The 18,565-nt window shown below is 36.5% G+C and overlaps 2 protein-coding genes and 1 pseudogene across 3 annotated transcripts; 2 read left to right on the top strand and 1 right to left on the bottom strand.

The window, feature by feature from the left end:
* Positions 1-733: 733 nt before the first annotated feature.
* On the bottom strand, positions 734-7,016 carry LOC147490544 (ubiquitin interaction motif-containing protein). The gene is made up of 7 exons (XM_086565201.1): positions 6,380-7,016; positions 4,392-4,470; positions 3,865-4,019; positions 3,124-3,247; positions 2,796-2,981; positions 2,099-2,170; positions 734-2,023 (listed from the first exon to the last, which is right to left on the bottom strand). Exons 1-7 carry the CDS (start codon positions 6,814-6,816, stop codon positions 1,199-1,201), a joined length of 1,878 nt encoding a protein of 625 aa, XP_086421327.1. The 5' UTR covers positions 6,817-7,016; the 3' UTR covers positions 734-1,198.
* Positions 7,017-9,406: 2,390 nt separating this feature from the next.
* On the top strand, positions 9,407-11,184 carry LOC147490545 (mannan endo-1,4-beta-mannosidase 5-like; annotated as a pseudogene). Its single transcript, XR_015198215.1, has 4 exons — positions 9,407-9,430; positions 9,536-9,658; positions 9,766-9,968; positions 10,069-11,184. The product of XR_015198215.1 is annotated as a mannan endo-1,4-beta-mannosidase 5-like (transcript).
* A 3,567-nt stretch (positions 11,185-14,751) lies between these two features.
* Positions 14,752-18,320, top strand: LOC147490546 (fructose-1,6-bisphosphatase, cytosolic). Its single transcript, XM_086563752.1, has 12 exons — positions 14,752-15,131; positions 15,453-15,500; positions 15,572-15,646; positions 15,751-15,812; positions 15,900-15,966; positions 16,060-16,173; positions 16,317-16,403; positions 16,529-16,599; positions 16,682-16,747; positions 17,471-17,557; positions 17,690-17,765; positions 18,086-18,320. Exons 1-12 carry the CDS (start codon positions 14,973-14,975, stop codon positions 18,197-18,199), a joined length of 1,026 nt encoding a protein of 341 aa, XP_086419878.1. The 5' UTR covers positions 14,752-14,972; the 3' UTR covers positions 18,200-18,320.
* The last annotated feature ends 245 nt before the right edge of the window (positions 18,321-18,565 follow it).

Consider the following 18,565-nt stretch of genomic DNA (forward strand, 5'->3'; position numbering starts at 1 on the left):
AGAGGGATGGAATCATATTATGATGGTTATGAAATTGTTTTGTCACGAAACCCATCAATAACTGGCATCATTACCGCCCAATCTAACAAGATGACCGCACTAACTCAATTGTTAAGCAGACCACAAGTTCATCAACATCATCCCCGGACAAGCAAAGTTACTACTGGTCACCATGGTCATTCATCAATTCGCAGACCAAATATTGAGAAGCAGGGTCATGCTTCATGGCATCACAAGGATCACAGGCATCACAGACGTCGTGGACTCGTGGTCATGCATCATTACGCAGATCAAATTAAACAATGCATGGACATGCATGGACATGCATGGCATCAAAGGCACCGAAATAGAAAGATAGTTCCATAAGTTCTTGAGGAAGGGAATTCTAATGACAGAAATGATGCTTCGGTCATGTTGGATGTATTTTTTTTATTACCGTTGTGCTGTAGGAAGAATCATTTCGAGCTACTACGTAGCACGATCAAGTAAGACTGGGTGCTGTGAAATTTAGTGAACTTCAGTTTACAAATTTGTAATGTCCAACTTCCAAGTCATCTTGTTAGGAGTATTTAGCTTGCAAGTGGGTGTAATTGTGTGACGGTATATTGGACTTGAATTTTGAGTCACCTTTCAAAGCGGCAGCTAAACAAATCTAAGGCACACATCTGAAAGGAAATTGACCACCATGCGATCAAATCAAAACTCAAATACGAAAAGCAAGGGTAAAAGATAATTATCAAAAGAAAATAGCTGCTCTTCCTTTTTGAAATTAAATAATTATTTAGTGTTACAACTTAAAGCCATGACAAACAACAAATCTAATGTTTATCAAGCCGACCTGAAAACCTCTCCAATAGTGTTGAAGCATAAAAAAACATACATATTATTGGCGACAAATCCAGAAATGTTTTCTTTCATAATTTATCTGAAAATAACCAATAGATCATGAGAAGATACAACAATTAAATTAAGCAACGGCCTCCAAGTGATATTCATCTCGACCAACTGCAGGTGCAAATGTACATGCATCATCAGACTTGTTGCAACTACAAATCTGAAGGCCTACTTTATCCCTTTTCTCGTCCATATGAGCTTACAGATATCCTTCTTTCCCAATCTCATTTCCCACAGCAACAACTTGCAAAGGGTCTAGGCAATCAATTTTTCACTCCATTCAAATATAGAGAGAACCAATCATCTAGACTATACTAGGAGGATCACCAACCCAGTTGCAAACAGCTCGAGCCCAGCGTGTTCTAATGCAATCAACTAACGGTGCATGCTGAGGAGGCTCAGGTTGCATCACTTCAACAACAGCGTCTTTCCCAGCAGAACCCTCACCACCTGAACTCGAAGGCACACCTGTCATGAACTCCTCCGGCGTCCACCTTGGGGGAACTGAAACTCTCAACTTTGAGAGCCTTGGTCTCTGTATTGGACTGTCACCCCCAGCTGTTGCTTGGCTACCATTCAAAACTGACTTTGCAATCCCATTAAAATGGTATAGATCAAAGAGTTTTCTCCCCATTAGTCCTGTTGAATCCTTTAAACCACCTAAACTTTTGTCCAAATCCAGCAGCACCTGCCAGAATTCACTCCACACTATAAACCCCATACCACAAAGGTTATCTAGTTTCTCACGAGGCAGATTGAGGTTCGTGTCTCTGAGTACTTCATGAAGCCCTTCCACACTGATAAAACCTCCTCCTCCACTCTGGTCTTGGGCATCGAATGCTCTTCGAATCTGTGATTCCCGTTCTTCCAGTTCATTCTCATTTTGAACACTAGTATCAAAAGCGAAAAGAACAGTATAATGGGACTCACTTCCTACTACCCAGATGGGCCATTTTGGGCATTTTAGCTGCTGCCCAACTTTGCAGAAATTAAGGGATTCCAGCAGCGTCAGGAACCCAACTTCCACAGTTGAAGGTATTCCCTTCAGAAACATGCCCCCTCCTAGATCCATCCTCCCATCGAAAACATTAGGAACCGCTTGCCCACAAAGCAATAGATTCACAATTTCCTGTTCGATAACATTATAACATAAATAATGAATTCACATACAGCGAGACAGAGAGAGAGATTCAACTATCCATACCTGTGAAGCATGTCCAAATGGAGCAGTAACTAATGGTAGACTAGGATCATCCCTGTCTGCTTGAACAGAGTCCTACAAAATGAACCTTGGGTGTGTTAACACTCTGGAGTCCCAAAACATACACACACAAGCAAAAGCACATTAAAGAAATATGTATTTGAAAAGACAATGACCTAAACAAGATAGAAGTATGTGACATCCAAGATCATTAGTGGATACATGCATCTCTGTTGTCAGGAGCAAGGGTAGACAAGGCGCTAGGTCTCTCACTCTCTCAAGGAGCACCTTGGCCCACAACCAATTGAAACATTTTGCACTAAAAGGTGCCTCTTTAGGAAGCATAGACATGCATAAATAGGTAGCTTGTTTTTTGTAGGTATAAATTTATAGCATAAAATAAGAACGAGTATATTTCTAAAAGTTCTTAAGCCCGATAGCTAAGGAAAAAGTCAACTGTGATGGTTTGTTGTTCATTGCAAGGATATAACAAAAGCTCTAGCCAGAAACACTTGAGGGTTGGGATCTGACATAGCAGGAGGAAACCCAAAATCACATGTGTTCAGGTGGATTTTAAGACATTAAAAGATTTCATTCAAAATGCCAATCACACAGCTCCTTGTGCATGCAGCAAACACAAACAAACGAGAACAGAAACTTAGAAAATGGGAGGGACTAATCAAAACATCAACAAACGTACCAGTCCCCGAGAAAGTAAAGCAGAAATGAGGAACAACATTGCTCCCAAACGACTTCGGAGAAGGGGAAGTACTGTCTTGAGGTGATGAAAAGCATCCCTTTGTGAAGTATATGTATTGACTCTCAAAACTGTCTGCAAGTCTGAAGCTGACTCAAATGGAAGACCTTCCAAAACTTTTGCAACTAGCTGTACACAAAACATGCAGAACAGAAGAAAGTGAGTCATTTTGCAGAAAAGGAACTGGGAAAAGACGTGCTTTAGCATGGATCACAGAGTTGCCAACAAATGTTACAAAACAGTACATCAAGCAACAACTTAGAAGTCTTACCTCATCATTCTGACTACCTTCAAAACCCTCTGGATTGTAGCCATGAACATTGAGAGTTGCAATGACAGCCCTTCTCTTACTCCCACACATGAACAGTATTTCTACCATGCTCTGAACCAAGGCTCTGCAGAATATTCAGAAGACAGTCAGGTGTGTGATAATATTTATCCGATGTTACCCGATGTCCCAAACAACAGAAGAGTAAATTCTGACTTTAAGAATTGAAGCACCTAGCCACATACAGGAAAAACAGATAAAAAAAAATATTCATGGAGAAAACAAAGCATTTTGACTGTTGTTATCATTATAGCTACAGGCCAGTATCACATAAATACGGAATGCTGTCAGAATCCATGGTGAAGCTGAATCTAGAGTTTGGATCTTCAGGCAACTCTAAGCCTGACTTCTCTTACAGGTGATCCAACAGACTTTAAATAAGAATCCTATAATGCATTGGCAACTAAAAAAAAGCACTTTCCCCTGGCAGGCCACGCTATAGTCAGGCAAATTCTTGCATCAATGGATAAATATTTGAAACACTGAGATAAAGAGACGTAACAAAACCACCAATAAAAGCTGCTACTTCTTTCATTACACCCAACCCCTTGCGCTACCACTTAATGATCCAGTCCCAGTTAAATACAAAGTCTTAAAGCCTCAAGCTTTTTAATAGATATTCCCAAGTCCAATATGAAATTATAACGACAGCAATCAGAAAAACCTTACAAGTAGAGTAATCACCTTGCCTTTCCATCTTCAGTTAGAGAGGCAAAATTACCCGACGTAACACAATCAATTTGAGAAAATCTACTTGGACTGCTATTTTGCGATGGCAAATTGGCTGTATGTTTACCTAATTCTTCTGGAAAAAATACTAGGTACTTGAGGACAAATGCCTGCAAAATCAAGCAAAAAGTAACGTAAACAGATATTTTCACAATAAGTAGACTCGAGAATTCCAGTACTAATCGAGTAATCATACTAGCCGAAAATTTTCCATCAGGTGCATGGGCATGTAATCATAACGAATACGATGACATAACAATAATCCCATACACAGTAAATAACTCATAGCTACCAGAAGTTTGCTTGTCATCACTAAATAGTTAAGAAGCAAAAAAAAAGAGTTAAAGGTAAAGAATTGCATATTGTTGAATTAGATTTAATGGGAGATCTAAGACAAACATTTTGTCTGACATGAAAACAATAGAATTTGATGCACAATTACAGGCAAACATGAATGACCTGAGCTTAATAAAATGACCTACCTGTATGGTTGCTAAGACACCACATGGGCCGCCTTCATGTTGCACTAGACCCATACATGTTTCTGGATCAGAACTGAACCTATAATTTCAATAGCATCAAATGATGATCGTAAGTCTAAAAGTAAAAGAGAAAGACAAAACACAACCGGAAGCAGGATGAACTAACATATAACAAAGATCTTAGTCACACAAGTCAAAGGTAGTATGCAGAATGCAGAATATTCCAGTACAAAAGACCTGGAAAATGAAGATAAAAACTCAAACTCCCACCAATTCCAAGTTGAATTATACGTGACCTTTATAGACTAAAACTAAGGGGGAAAAGATCATCCTTAGATTCCTGCATAGAGCAAAGACTTGACAGGAATCCACAAAACTATCCACCACCTCACGGCAGGATAACCATAAAAAAGTAGTGTCATTCACAGGCAATTAAACCCGTCCAACTTCACTGTTTTCCAAATAAACAAAAACGAACAAACTGTCATCAGTTCCAGTTTCTCAAAGCACATCCTACTATCCTAAGAGCATCTGCATCTAGCGACATTCTTAATCACCTTTTTCCCTTACTACTCAATAGTATATTAGTATGCCCATAGAACCTTCAGATTTAATAATGTAACCAAAAACTATTATACTCCTAAGATCACCTCCAGTCCAATATAATATGGATCTAAAGTTGTGGAGCCACTAATCTTTCAATGTAGCTAGGAATCATAACATGTACCAAGCCTTCCCCTAAAAATTCAATGAGCAACAGTCCCCAAAAATTTCAATATAATTATGCATGTGTGTTACTATGGTGTTTCTCTCCAAATCCTGTCCTCTTTTACATATCCCACTTCATCCACACTATCAACCACCTCCAAAAACCAAAAATCTGAGACACTAGACAACCTTCTTTTCCTGAAAAGACTTTGGCACGAGTATGTTGCTCAAACCTCATGAGAAGCCCAAAGCAGCCATCATATGCGTACAACATACACACTAGGAATTTGAGTTTTTCCAACCGTTCTTGGCCTCCTCAATTTATTAAACGCCGTAGTACATTGCCAGATCAACCAAAACACAAACTAATGTCAACATATTTCATTTTGGAACAAATATATATTACAGTGTGATCGTGTATTTACCTACTTCACCTAACTCAGAGATACTTAAAGGTTTCTAATCAATCTGTACAAATGATCATTCTCACCAAACAACCCCTCTGCCCCTATGATGCACGGATACGGGTACAAGTACCAACACCGGTATGGAGTACGATACGGCTTTTTTGAAATATTAGGATACGGGTATGGGTATGCCTATGGGTACGACTAATTAATATGTGTATTCTAAAAATTATGTTAGTGGTTCTTTGAGTAAAGTTAGTCAGGAACATGTGAAAAACTATTATAACACATGTCAAAATCAATACAGTTTGAAGCCTCAAGAACAATTTACATTTCAATGGAGTAGAACTATCGGATCAGGTCTATTTCAGGGATTCCAATACCCTAGAAGTATCCAGTATCCATATCGTACCCGACCGATACAGGTGCAATGACATTTTAAGAGTATCCGTGCATCATAGCTCTGCCCACATTTGATTGTAATACACAACGATTTGCATGAGCCACGAACTGGGTATGTATATCTTCTACAAAGCACTAATAGTCATTGCACCTCTACTCTAAAAAATATAAAAAAGAGTGTTTCTACAGCAACTCACACTTTTGAACCGAATCTGTGAACACACTGACGTGGCAAACAGAGAGACCTTGATTTTCAGTACTTCTTTGACCAATACACACGCACCCCCTGCCTGATGAGTGCCACGTCAGTGTGTTCACAAATTCGGTTCAAAAGATTCGGTTGCTATAGAATTTTGGTATAAAAAAAGCTTAAGCTATGTAAAGTATATAAATATAACCACAAAATCACAACACATTATTAGTAAAAAACCATTCTTTTTAATTTAAACATACTTAAAAATTGATTCATACCTTATACCCTGATTAGTCCATTGAGCAAGAATCTCTCTGGAAACACAACTCCCAAACACCATCGAAAACAACTGATTTGCTTCCCTAACAGAAATCTCTTCCCCCATAACATTATTCCTCTCCTCTCCTCCACGTGTCACAATAACAACATTCTTTTCAATTTTGACAACTGGACTACTACTACTTTTACTATTACTACTATTTCTCGAAGCCGCTAATAACAGACGCTTTTCAGCGGCAGCTAACATTAATTCTCTTTGCAATTTTCTAGTTTTGGCTTCTGGTGATTCTTCAACGTTGGAAAGGGTGGTGGTTGTTGTTGTTGTTGTTGGACTTGGAATTACTATATTCTCCCTACTTCTTTTCGTTTCTGGTGATGATGAGTGTAAACTCATATCTAATGCCATCCTCAAATCTTCTTCTTCTTGATCAACCATATTCAATCTAGGGTTTTTTTTTTTAATATAAAATTAAATAATAATTGTTAAGAGAGGGTTTGTTTGGATTGAATTGAAAATAGATCGAAAAAGGAAGGGCTGATAATAAAATAAAATAAAACTGGTGGAGGAAAGGAAAGTGAGAGAGAGAGAGAGAGAAGGAAATTTTTTGTTTTCGGGAAGAATGGAATTTGTGTTGTTCCGTACCAAATTGAACCAATGTTGTTTACTAGTGGGAGTGGTGAATGACTCTTTTGACCTTATATTGTCTTGTAATAAAAACATTCCCAATACAACTTTAAGGAGAAATTGAGAATTTTCATTTTTGTGGACTAGAAAACATTTGTCCAATGCGAGTGATAATGACGGGACTTGTAAGTTGTAACTAAGTCACAACGAAGAATAGCAATTGCTACCAAGTTTATCAATTATGAACTCTATACGGAACTTTTTATTCCGTCTTGATTGTGTTTTCAGACTTATGTATCGCGTGTTTTTTTTATATATATATTTTTTTCATTTCGTCCGGCTATTTTTTCAATTTTTATATTAAGACGAAATCAAACATTTCTGCATTGAACAACTTTTTTTTTATTTTTCACTACAAAAATAACAAAGAGATAAAATAGTCTTGTAATAAAAGCATTCCCAATACAATTTTAAGGAGAAATTGAGAATTTTCACTTTTGTGGACTAGAAAACATTTGCCCAATGCGAGTGATAATGACGGTGACTTGTAACTAGGTCACAACGAGGGTAGCAAATTGCTACCAAGATGGTCAGTTATGAGATTTGGACGGAATTTTTTATTCCGTCTCGGGTGTTTTTTCGGTTTTTTTTTCCGGACTTCTGTATCACATGTTTTTTTTTTTTTTTTTTTTCATTTCGTCCGGCCATTTTTTCAATTTTTATATTCAGACGAAATCAAACATTCCGTCCGAAATTTAAAATCACCTCTGCATTGAACAACTTTTTTTTATTTTTCACTACAAAAATAGCCAAGAAAGAAAATAGTCTTATGTAGAGGTGAAAAAAAAATAACTTACATTGGAAATGATCTAGCGATAGGGGTGTTTGATTTATTATTATTGAGCCACATTTGGCACTTCATGTTTTGCTGTGGTTCTAGACCGAGTCCAGATACCGTTCAAAGCCTAGCCTATACGTGTTCGCAATAAAACTTCTTTGCATTGCATTGAGGCCTATCTATACGATCACATTTAACGTGAAAAATGTACGCCATGAAAATCAGGAGGAATTAGTGTGAACAACCTTAACTGACGTGCTCTCGTTTTCTTTATTTCCCAGCAGCAAAGTGCACTACGAAACTGAAAATCAGTCATCCCCCAAGTTGGGGCTTATTTTCTTCTTACAAAGTTTAATGATTGTATTCTCCTGAGGACTGCATCTTTTCCAGTCAATTTGACTATGGTTTTTCCTTTCTCATAACTGTATGACCTTTTTTTTTATATAGTTGATGATTTCATGGCTTTTGACACAAACAGAGGTAATTAGGTGTTACAGGGGTAACAAAATGAATAAATATATATATATATATGGTTTTTATATATATTTATTTCCCATCTCTCAAGGTGTATTGCATGAAATCATCAACTTTTAAAAAACGATATTGGGGCAACTCGAAACCATAGTCATATAGATCAAACGAGTTATACACCTATCCACGTCCCAGGGGTAACAAAATGAATAAATATATATATATATATATATATATATATATATATATATATATATATATATATATATATATATATATGTCTTTTGGTTGTTCTTGATGTATTTCATATTTTTGCATGACGATATTGGGGCAACTCGACTTGCATATAGATCAAAAGTTTTACAAAATCACCATTCCTGACCAAACAAGATTTATGTTCAAGTGCTAACCATTTATTTCGATATATATCTCAACTATAACAGATAACCCAACTATTAATAGCCCTAAAGGACAAATTATAAATATCTATTCAATCCCAACCTAGCATTATATGATGGATCGTTATTCAAAAACAATGTCTTGCCTTAGTAGACTTAGCTACGTTCTGGGGATTTTCATACTTCTAAGTGTAGTTTGTGATGCTAGGGTCCATACACTTAGGAATTTTGTTAGAACATCCAATGCCGAATTTGTTCTCAATGGCTTCCCATTTCTTTTTAATGGTTTTAATTCATAGTGGATGATGAATGTAGCAGTGGTGCCGAGTGAGAGGCACAAGGTGTCTGAAGTATTTCACGACTTTTATCTATACAAAGGTTATTTCTCAATGCAGAACATGGGGTTTCAATGATGGAAGCGGCCGAGCATTGCAGGTTTGTCAAAACTTTGTTTTTGTTTATATCCCAAAAAGCATGTTTTTCAGGTTAAAAAAAATAAATGCTTAAGTTAGTTCAGGCATAAATACATGTTTACACATAAAGAAAGGCATTCTTTAAATTCTGAACTGTTGACGCCTGAAATGACAGGCGCTCACTTTTGTGATTTCAGAAGCTCGAAGATATGGATTTTCGATTCTTTCTGATCCCTCGTGAAAGGGATAAAGACTACGGAGTTTAGTACTAAATATGCATAATGGGCTACAAGAACCATATTCAGGTATATCTATTCACATTGAATTACATCATGCAATTATGGATACATACAATCATGTGCACTGTATCTGGCCAACTTAACACTATTGCTAACTTGCTACGAATGCAGAGAGTCCTAATGAGAATCAACACCATCACTAAAATGGCTTATAAAGATGATCCAACGATAATGGTATGGGAACTCATAAATGAACCTCGTTGCCAAGGGAATTACTCAGGAAGAACTGTGCATGTGAGCATAAAATTAATATAATCCATATACAGATAATCAAACTAAGGTAACAGGGGAAAAAAAAAAAAAAAAGGTTACGACTAAGCGACTAATTATACATGTAACAGGGATGGGTTCAAGAAATGGCTACTTGAATTCTATAGACAGCAAACACTTGCTTGAGATAGGTATGGAAGGCTTCTATGGGGATTCAGTGCCTGAGATAATGGAAACAAATCCTGGTTTCCAAGTTGGGACAGATTTCATTAGTAGTAATCGAGCTCATCAAAGAGATAGCTTTTGCCACAATACATGCTTATCCAGACCAGTGGTTCGTTAATTTGCGCCGTCTGCTTTGATGTAGTAGCTAGTCACAAGCTCATCATAATGGCATTGGGCACTAACTCTACTGCGTTCTTTTATTTCTACAGGTTGCCTGGACAAACGACGACTCGCAGCTTGTGTTCTTGTAGAGGTGGATGTCAAGCCATTGGACAGACTCAAAGATGACAATAAGAAAACCAATGGTTTTTGCTGAATTTGGAAAATCAAATAAATATCCAGGATACACTTTTAAGTGCGAGAACTTATTCTTAACCACAACTTATAACAACATTTACAATGAGGCTAGAAGTGGGGGAATATTTGGAGGTGGCATGGTATGGGAGTTATATTATGAAATTGTTTTGTCTCGAAACCATTCAATATCTGGCATCATTACTGCCCAATCTAACAAGATGACTGCAAGACCACAAGTTCATCAACATCATCCCCGGACAAACAAAGTTACTAAAAGTCACTATGGTCATTCATCAATTTGCAGACCAAATCTTGAGAAGCACGGTCATACTTCATGGCATCACAGACGTGGTGGTCCTGCATCATTACACAAATCATGCATACAATGGGGAGCGTGGACATGCATGATCAATGGCACAAAAATAGAAAAATAGTTCCACAAGTTTTGGAAGAAAGGAATGTTAATGACAGAAATCACGCTTCACCGTGTTGGATGTATTTTTTTTTCTCGTTGTGGTGTAAGAATAATCATTTCGAAATATTATATAGCACTATCAGGTAAGAGTAAGACTGGGTGCTGTGAAATTTAGTGAAATAAAATATGTTATTAAATAAATGATCGAAGCCCACCCCCCAAAATACAACAAAGAAAACTAAAAGAGTATCCAAGGCATATTTTTCCCACTTCATCTTCATCGGGAAAAGACATAGAATTCTTCATGTTCAAGATGTGTTCATCTTCCATATCTAGGGGCAAATTATCGTAGTCGATTTTGCTTCCTGTTTCAGACAAAAGGAATAAAGGATAAAGATCAGCCAACTCTAACTATGTCGCCTTCTAATACTCATCAACGCTGCAAACATAGGGAACATCACACTACCTCCTTTAACGCGGCAGTAGCTATTAAACGCATCTTTTCCTGACGAAGCAATATAATAGCTGGGAGATGAAAATAAGCAAGTTGGAAAAACACAAGTAAAGCAAAGCACTTTGACAGATAGATCACAAAGTTCACAGCCCCAGGAACAAATAGGTTCTGTGATAGAATAAGTATTTATAGTCCTGGACCAGTTGAAAGGAGGAAGGTAGGGCTGGTAATAGGTTGGATCGGTCTAGATATATGTAAATCCAAAACCGATCCATTTTTCAACAATGACCCGAACGGATATTTGAGTTAGAGAACCAGAACCGAACTGAAAACTTTTTTTTTATTCCGGATATGATCCATTCCAAACCAATAAGCTAAATTTCAATCCGCGAGTTTTTTATAATTAGATCATAATTTTTGTTATATAAATATTAAATAATTTTTTTTTGCTAAACACAAAAACAAGGTACACAAATCCAAGAGGCATAATAAATTATTTGAAATCCAAATTTGTAAGGGAGGATTTTCCTTCAGATAGAAACCATATTTTTATTATGTAAAAAACATATCGTAATATTACATATGTATTTTGCATATCTTATTTTGGAACTTTAAATATTGTAATATTGCGGTAATATAAATATGTGGTGGAGGAAAATTATGAAGAATAAGACTACAAAATTTAATCAGATCAGGCCTATAATAGTTCGGTACATGCTTAATCCAGAACCAATCCAATAAGAGTCTGGTTCTGATTTTCAAGACCCAAAACCGATCCAATATGCTAACTATCTGTCCCAGACCCGTTTTTATTGGTTCAGACCGGATTGGGTATCGGTTCTTACCCAACCCATTGCTAGCCCTAGAGCAAGTGTTGCAGACTTGTAGTGTTCAACCCTTAGTCACCAGATCGTTGAGATGGAGCGAGAGCGAGAGGGCGCCTAACTTGAGAAGCTCCCACTTTAAGAGCGCCCACAAAGCGCTTATATATATTAGTAATTTTACTAATTAATGAAGTACTGAGTAACAAATGCTAGTTATCATACTTGATTTTTTCTTGTGTGTTCTCAAAGTAATTAATAAAGGATTAATAAATCAAATGTTTGATAACAAAGTTACAAATGATTCTAACAAAAAAATACAAAATACAAAATACAAAGGATTGAAAAAGAAGTAGAATTAGGAAAAAGGACAAAAACATAATTAGCTATTGAGTTGGCTGTAAAACTGAGAAAAATAAGTTATACTACACTAGTGCTACTCTGAGATGGTGAGTGTAGTATAGTGGTACAGGTCTTCTTCCTTAAACCTTTTTCACACTTCAAAGACCCAAAAATTTCATCAATGAACAACATCTCGATAAAAACCCAGTCATCAATTATGAGAAACAAAACTCGCTAGTTCGATAAAATCGTCATATTCTCATCTCTTCCAAATTTTTATTTGTTTTTGGATTTTGATTAATTCATCTTCAATATTTTGATTTAAAGTTGAGAATCTATTAAAGTTCTTCAGATTAGTGAATGGTTTGTATAGATAATTAGATTTGTGTTTTACTCTAGCAGAAAACTCATCTAAATGGATGATTATAAATGAATTAACTGATTCTTTAGTGCAAATAGCAGTTCCTTAAATCCAAAGCGCGGTCTGTAAAATCAAGAGCGCGGTTTCGCAAAATTAATAGCGCGGTTTTGAGAAGCTTTTGATCTAAATCCGCCAAACTGCGGTTTGAGTGCGGGAGCTCCATACCATCTACACGGTTTGTGTAACCAAGGTTCAACCTACGATGGTCCGCACTTCATAGCACCTTATCCCCAGTTAAATGGCAACACACCAATAGTTTTTGCTTGGTAGTTAATGTGGATTTTGTACTCCACACCTCTTATCAAGAACTAAAGTCTATCTACTCTATTGCCCTACACGTGTCCATCTCGAAACAGCTTAAGTTGCCTAAAAACATCCACGGACAATATCACAGTAGCAGCAATACTTACTACAAGAAACATATAGTACAGGACCACAATAGCCGAACCCAGTCTAAAAAAAAAAAAAAAAAGTCTGCAAAGTTTGTCACCTTGGAAGAAAGAAAGACAAATTCCATATAATAAGATAGAATAGGGTTTTTGGAACAAATAATAGGGTAACCTAATTTATAGTCATATTTGAAACTCAAAGTTGTTGGGGAAAACGATACTAATCGATCTCGACCACTAAGATAGCTTACACTTGGACAATCTACTACTTTAATAAAAAAATCTACAACCAACTTAACAAGCCCAACTCTCTAAACAATCAACAACTATCACAAACAAGTAATAATAATGCAGATAAAATAAAACATACCACAACACAACATGTAACGTGGTTCGGCAAGTGATACTTAATCCACAAGAGCAAATATTTTATAAGATTGGGAAGGAAAATTACAATCAATTCTCACAAGTCTCTACAACACTTACTAGATCTCTCTTCTTACATGTTTTATCTCTTTGCAAGAGTTTTATCTCAATTTTGGTTGCTCTTAAAATTGGTTTTATCTCATTTATGTGTTATACTAACGAAACCAGTTTCCAATACTTCACGAGATGAGGGACCCAACAAAAGTAGATATATAAAAAATATTATAGAAAATAAGCAAGTTGGAAAAACACAAGTACAACAAAACACTTTTACAAATAGATCACAAAGTTCATAGCCCCAGGAACAAATAGGTTATGTGATAGAATAAATATTTATACTCCTGGACCAGTTGAAAGGAGTAAGGTAGGGTCGGCAATGGGTTGGATCGGTCTAGATATATGCAAATCCAAAACCGATCCGCTTTTCAACAATACAGACCTAGAATTGGACTCGACCCGAATAGATATTTGAGTTAGAGAACCGGCCATAACCGAATTGAAAACTTTTTTTTTTATTCCGGATCCGATCCGTTCCAAACCAATAAGTTCAATTTCAACCCGGTGAACCGAATTTTTTATAATTTGATCCTCACTTTTGTTATATAAATATTAAATAATTTATTTTTGCTAAACACAAAAACAAGGTGCACAAATCCAAAATGTATAATGAATGACTTGAAATCCAAATTTGTAAGGGATGATTTTTCTTTAAATAAAAACCATATTTTTATTATGTAAAAAACATATCGTAATATTACATATGTATTTTGCATATCTTATTTTGGAACTTTAAATATTACAATGTTGCGGTAATAGAAATATATGGTAGAGAAAAATTAGAAAGAATAAGACTAAAAATTTTAATCAGATCACTTCTATAACGGTTCAATATATACTTAATCCAGAACCAATATAGGTTTTGATTTTCAAGACTCATAACCGATCCAATATGCTGACTATTCCATACCCGTTTTTATTGGTTCAGAACGGATCGGATACCCGACCCATTGCCATCCCTAGATGCTAGACTTGCAGTATTTCTGCACAAGCGAATCCAGCATTCAACCTACGATGGACCGCACTTCACAGCACCTTATCGCCAGTTAAGTGGCAACACACCAACCGTTTTCTGTCGGTAGTTAATGTGGATTCTGTACTCCACACCTCTTATCAAAAACTAGAGTCTATCTACTCTATTACCCTACAAGTGTCCATCTCAAAGCATCCACGGACATTGGCAACAATACTTACTACAGGAAACATATAGTACAGGACTACAGTAACAAAACCCAGTTTAATAAAACAGAAAAAAGAGTCCGCAAAGTTCGTCACCTTCGAAGAAAGAAAGACAAATTCCATAACCGTTATCCTTTTACGTGACGACGTCGACTCACTATTCATGGCGTAACCAACACGTGTCGTTCACTTCCTCCTTTGACATCAGATAGCCCTATCTCCATTTTTCAATATAAAATAAATTGACCTGGCCTGTTTGTTTCAAAGCTTCGAAAACATAAAAAACGAAACTTTTTAGGATTTGATCAAAAAATGGATCATGCAGCTGATGTTTACAAAACTGATTTGATGACAATAACACGACATGTATTGAATGAGCAATCCAAATACCCTGAGTCTCGTGGAGATTTTTCTATCTTGCTTAGTCACATTGTTCTTGGCTGCAAATTCGTCTGCGCTGCTGTTAACAAAGTATGCCCACATATTTTTTTAGTTTTTATTGTTTATTCGATAATGGTTTGATTGGTAAGCCTGTTTTAAATGAGATCAGTAACTCTTTGATGCTGGCGGGGTTCGAGCCCCAAACCTATAGTATCATCACCCAAAGGTTTTACCGACTTTGCTATTCGGCACCTGCTCCAAATTGGCCCTTTGGTGACATTGTTATTAGTTTGGTTAAAAGATTGTTCATTTGCGGTTCTTATTGCATTTTTTGTTTGTTGTACAGAAATTTAGTATTGGGTATTTTAATGTGAAGGTAATTAATCAGTGTTTAACTGTTTGATTGGGCAGGCTGGACTTGCTAAACTCATTGGACTTGCTGGAGAGACGAATATCCAGGTACATTTTGTTCTAGTGTTTTTTTCACATGTTAAGTTGTTATTATGGTCATATATAAATATAAATTGCAGGGCGAAGAACAAAAAAAACTAGATGTGCTATCAAATGAAGTTTTTGTCAATGCTTTAGTAAGCAGTGGACGAACAGTAAGTCTTTTAAATTTTCAAGTCTGTATGTAATGGAAATTCAATTAATGCATGAATGTGATTGTGAAAACCATATACTCATTGTGTTTGAATCTTTCTTGCAGTGTATTTTGGTTTCAGAAGAGGATGAAGAGGCTACTTTTGTTGAGCCTTCAAAGCGTGGAAGGTAGTCCTTTGTTTTCCCGTATTCTCTAATCCAGGAAAGTTTTGACTTCTTTTTGAGAATAAATTAAAAGCATTTCTAATAGTGCAGATACTGTGTAGTTTTTGATCCGTTGGATGGATCCTCCAACATTGACTGCGGTGTTTCGATTGGAACTGTACGACTCCTCATCTTGAAACAGATTTGGTTAGTTTTGTTATCAGGATACATATCTCCAACATGTCTAACTTTTTCTGTATCTTCTGTATAGATCTTTGGGATCTATCTGATTAAAGATGGTGGAGAACCAACTCTTGAGGATGTTTTGCAACCTGGGAACAAAATGGTGGCAGCTGGCTATTGCATGTATGGGAGCTCTTGCACGGTACATAAATATTCTTCTTATGTCAAGAGATCAATCTTTTATTTACAGTGTATTGAAGGTCCAGCTTATTGGATTTTCTGATCTATTCCTCCCATTCTTTGTCCAGTTATGATGCTAAACTATTATGGAGCTCAATTTTGTAGTTTGTGTTGAGCACGGGAAGTGGTGTCCATGGTTTTACACTCGATCCTTCCCTAGGGGAGTTCATAATGACTCATCCAGATATCAAGGTTGGTATTATTGTTGATTGTTGAATTATTCATATAAAATCTTGATAGTTTTTGTTTCTAGTACCTTTCTATCTTCTCAACATATGTAAGAGGAGTATATACTGAATATTTTCTCTTGTACACAGATTCCGAAGAAGGGTAAAATCTATTCGGTGAATGAAGGGAACGCGAAGAATTGGGATGGACCAACAGCCAAGTATGTGCCTGTCACTTGATTGGACTAGTGATTATTTATTAGGGATGGGTCCCTGTTTTCAGACATTCCTTTCTACGTACAGGTACGTGGAGAAGTGCAAATTCCCTACAGATGGTTCATCCCCAAAATCTCTAAGATATATTGGAAGGTAACAACATGCTTAAACTTTTCTATTTGTGGGGCACAAGTAATTTGTAAATATGTGCAACTAATACACGCCTGTGGACTGGAATGACTCAAACCTTTGTTCTTTAATTGAAATGCTGGGTTTGGGAATTTAGCTACGCAGTTATCAAGAATACAAAAGTAATAAAACATTAGTCAGTTTGCAATGTATTCTTGAAATGGTGGTATTTTATTGGGATATTGTCTTTCTGCTCTCGTTAGGACAACTTTGATTTTTGCTGTATTACCAACAGTACTACCATTGCTACCATTGCTGTCAGTTAATATACATCCTATGCTCCCAAGGATGAGGTCCTGAAGCCATCAGGTTTTAGTTTCACCAATTAATGAGGTGGAGAAGTCCGTTAAGTAGATAACATTTCTCCGATTAAAGTTCACATCAGAGTCAAATTGACTCCTTGATTATATACCACAATGCCTCCAGTACGATTTTCTTTCTGCCTTTGAAGCCTTGTATTGTTTCAACTCGTATATGTTAAAGCTTCTATATACACTATTACTTCTCTGACCCTTTTAATCGGGGAGGAAGCCGGGACTGATTCTGTTCCATGATAACTTTTAGTTGACATAACACAGTAAAAGATTATTACTCTTCCCCTTTCCGTTGTGCGAATGGAGAATGTTATGAAGTTTTATATGATTGAACCTCTAAATTCTAATGTAACATTGCTGCGATTGTCTACAGCATGGTTGCCGATGTCCACCGCACATTACTTTATGGAGGCATATTTTTGTACCCTGCAGATAAGAAAAGTCCAAATGGAAAACTACGGTATGGTATTTGGAACATCGTATTCTCCTTTTGATATGCACATCAAATTTTGATACGTCTCATTGTAATAATTTGGTGGCATATGAGATATTTTTGGATCCTTTTTTAATGAAGTTGTATGTCTTGAAACAGAGTTCTCTATGAAGTTTTCCCAATGTCTTTCTTGATGGAACAAGCAGGAGGTCAAGCATTTACAGGCAAAGAACGGGTGAGGACTAGAGAACATCCTTGCTTTTCAAAGTGGATGGTTTTTTCGCTTTTTGTATCAATAGTTGAGACTTATTCTACCATGTTCTTTATCGTATGTATGGTTGGCCTTGGTTCCATTGGCATCATCTGTAGACCTGTCCATTACTATTTAGGTTCATATTAATTTTCTTTTAAAGATATGCTTTTATACTGTAGGAAAAACATTCACGTTAGGGTTCCTGTAAGTTAGAATACTGGAGAGAGAGAGAAAAATTGTCAGTGATTCTGCTTCTAATTGATGCTGTTAATTATGGAGGATAACTTTTTTGGTCTTGGCAGGCACTTGATTTGGTTCCGACGAAGATCCATGAGCGATCCCCAATATTCCTCGGCAGCTATGATGAAGTTGAAGAAATCAAAGCGCTTTACGCAGCTGAAGAAAAGAAAGCATAAACGTGCAAATCCTAAATATAGTCTTTAACTTTCCCCTTATATTATACTTTCTTATAATGCCTCTTTGAAATTTGAGGATACAATTATTGATGAAAAGAAGAAAAATCAGTTATTAGCTTCATATTCTCGGTTGGTATCATTCACTAGGAATTCTTCTTTGTGCATAGAAGCATGCATTTGAAGGTGTTTTTTTTTGTCATTGGTCTCAGCAGCGTGTTACAGTTCTGACAACACAATGTATTACCCGTCAATCACATAGAAGGACCCCCTTCATCTTTCAGCTTATTCACTGGAACCATCAGTGTCATACAGGTTTGGAACCATGCTCAGCACTTGATCCTGAATGGTTAAGTTCAGTGAAAACTG

The sequence above is a fragment of the Coptis chinensis genome, chromosome 6 (genome assembly GCF_015680905.1).
Source record: "Coptis chinensis isolate HL-2020 chromosome 6, ASM1568090v1, whole genome shotgun sequence".
In the NCBI taxonomy this organism is placed as follows: Eukaryota; Viridiplantae; Streptophyta; class Magnoliopsida; order Ranunculales; family Ranunculaceae; genus Coptis; species Coptis chinensis.

What these genes read in the sequence shown, in the direction of transcription:
- LOC147490544 (XM_086565201.1), bottom strand. Translation starts at nt 6,816, where the DNA reads ATGGTTGATCAAGAAGAAGAAGATTTGAGGATGGCATTAGATATGAGT. An exon ending in CTTTACTTTCTCGGGGACTG is followed by an intron (nt 2,171 to 2,795) that starts GTACGTTTGTTG and finishes TTCATTTTGTAG; the next exon opens with GACTCTGTTCAAGCAGACAG. An exon ending in CATTTGGACATGCTTCACAG is followed by an intron (nt 2,024 to 2,098) that starts GTATGGATAGTT and finishes GTTATCGAACAG; the next exon opens with GAAATTGTGAATCTATTGCT.
- LOC147490546 (XM_086563752.1), top strand. Translation starts at nt 14,973, where the DNA reads ATGGATCATGCAGCTGATGTTTACAAAACTGATTTGATGACAATAACA. An exon ending in GAGCCTTCAAAGCGTGGAAG is followed by an intron (nt 15,813 to 15,899) that starts GTAGTCCTTTGT and finishes CTAATAGTGCAG; the next exon opens with ATACTGTGTAGTTTTTGATC. An exon ending in TGTATGGGAGCTCTTGCACG is followed by an intron (nt 16,174 to 16,316) that starts GTACATAAATAT and finishes TCAATTTTGTAG; the next exon opens with TTTGTGTTGAGCACGGGAAG.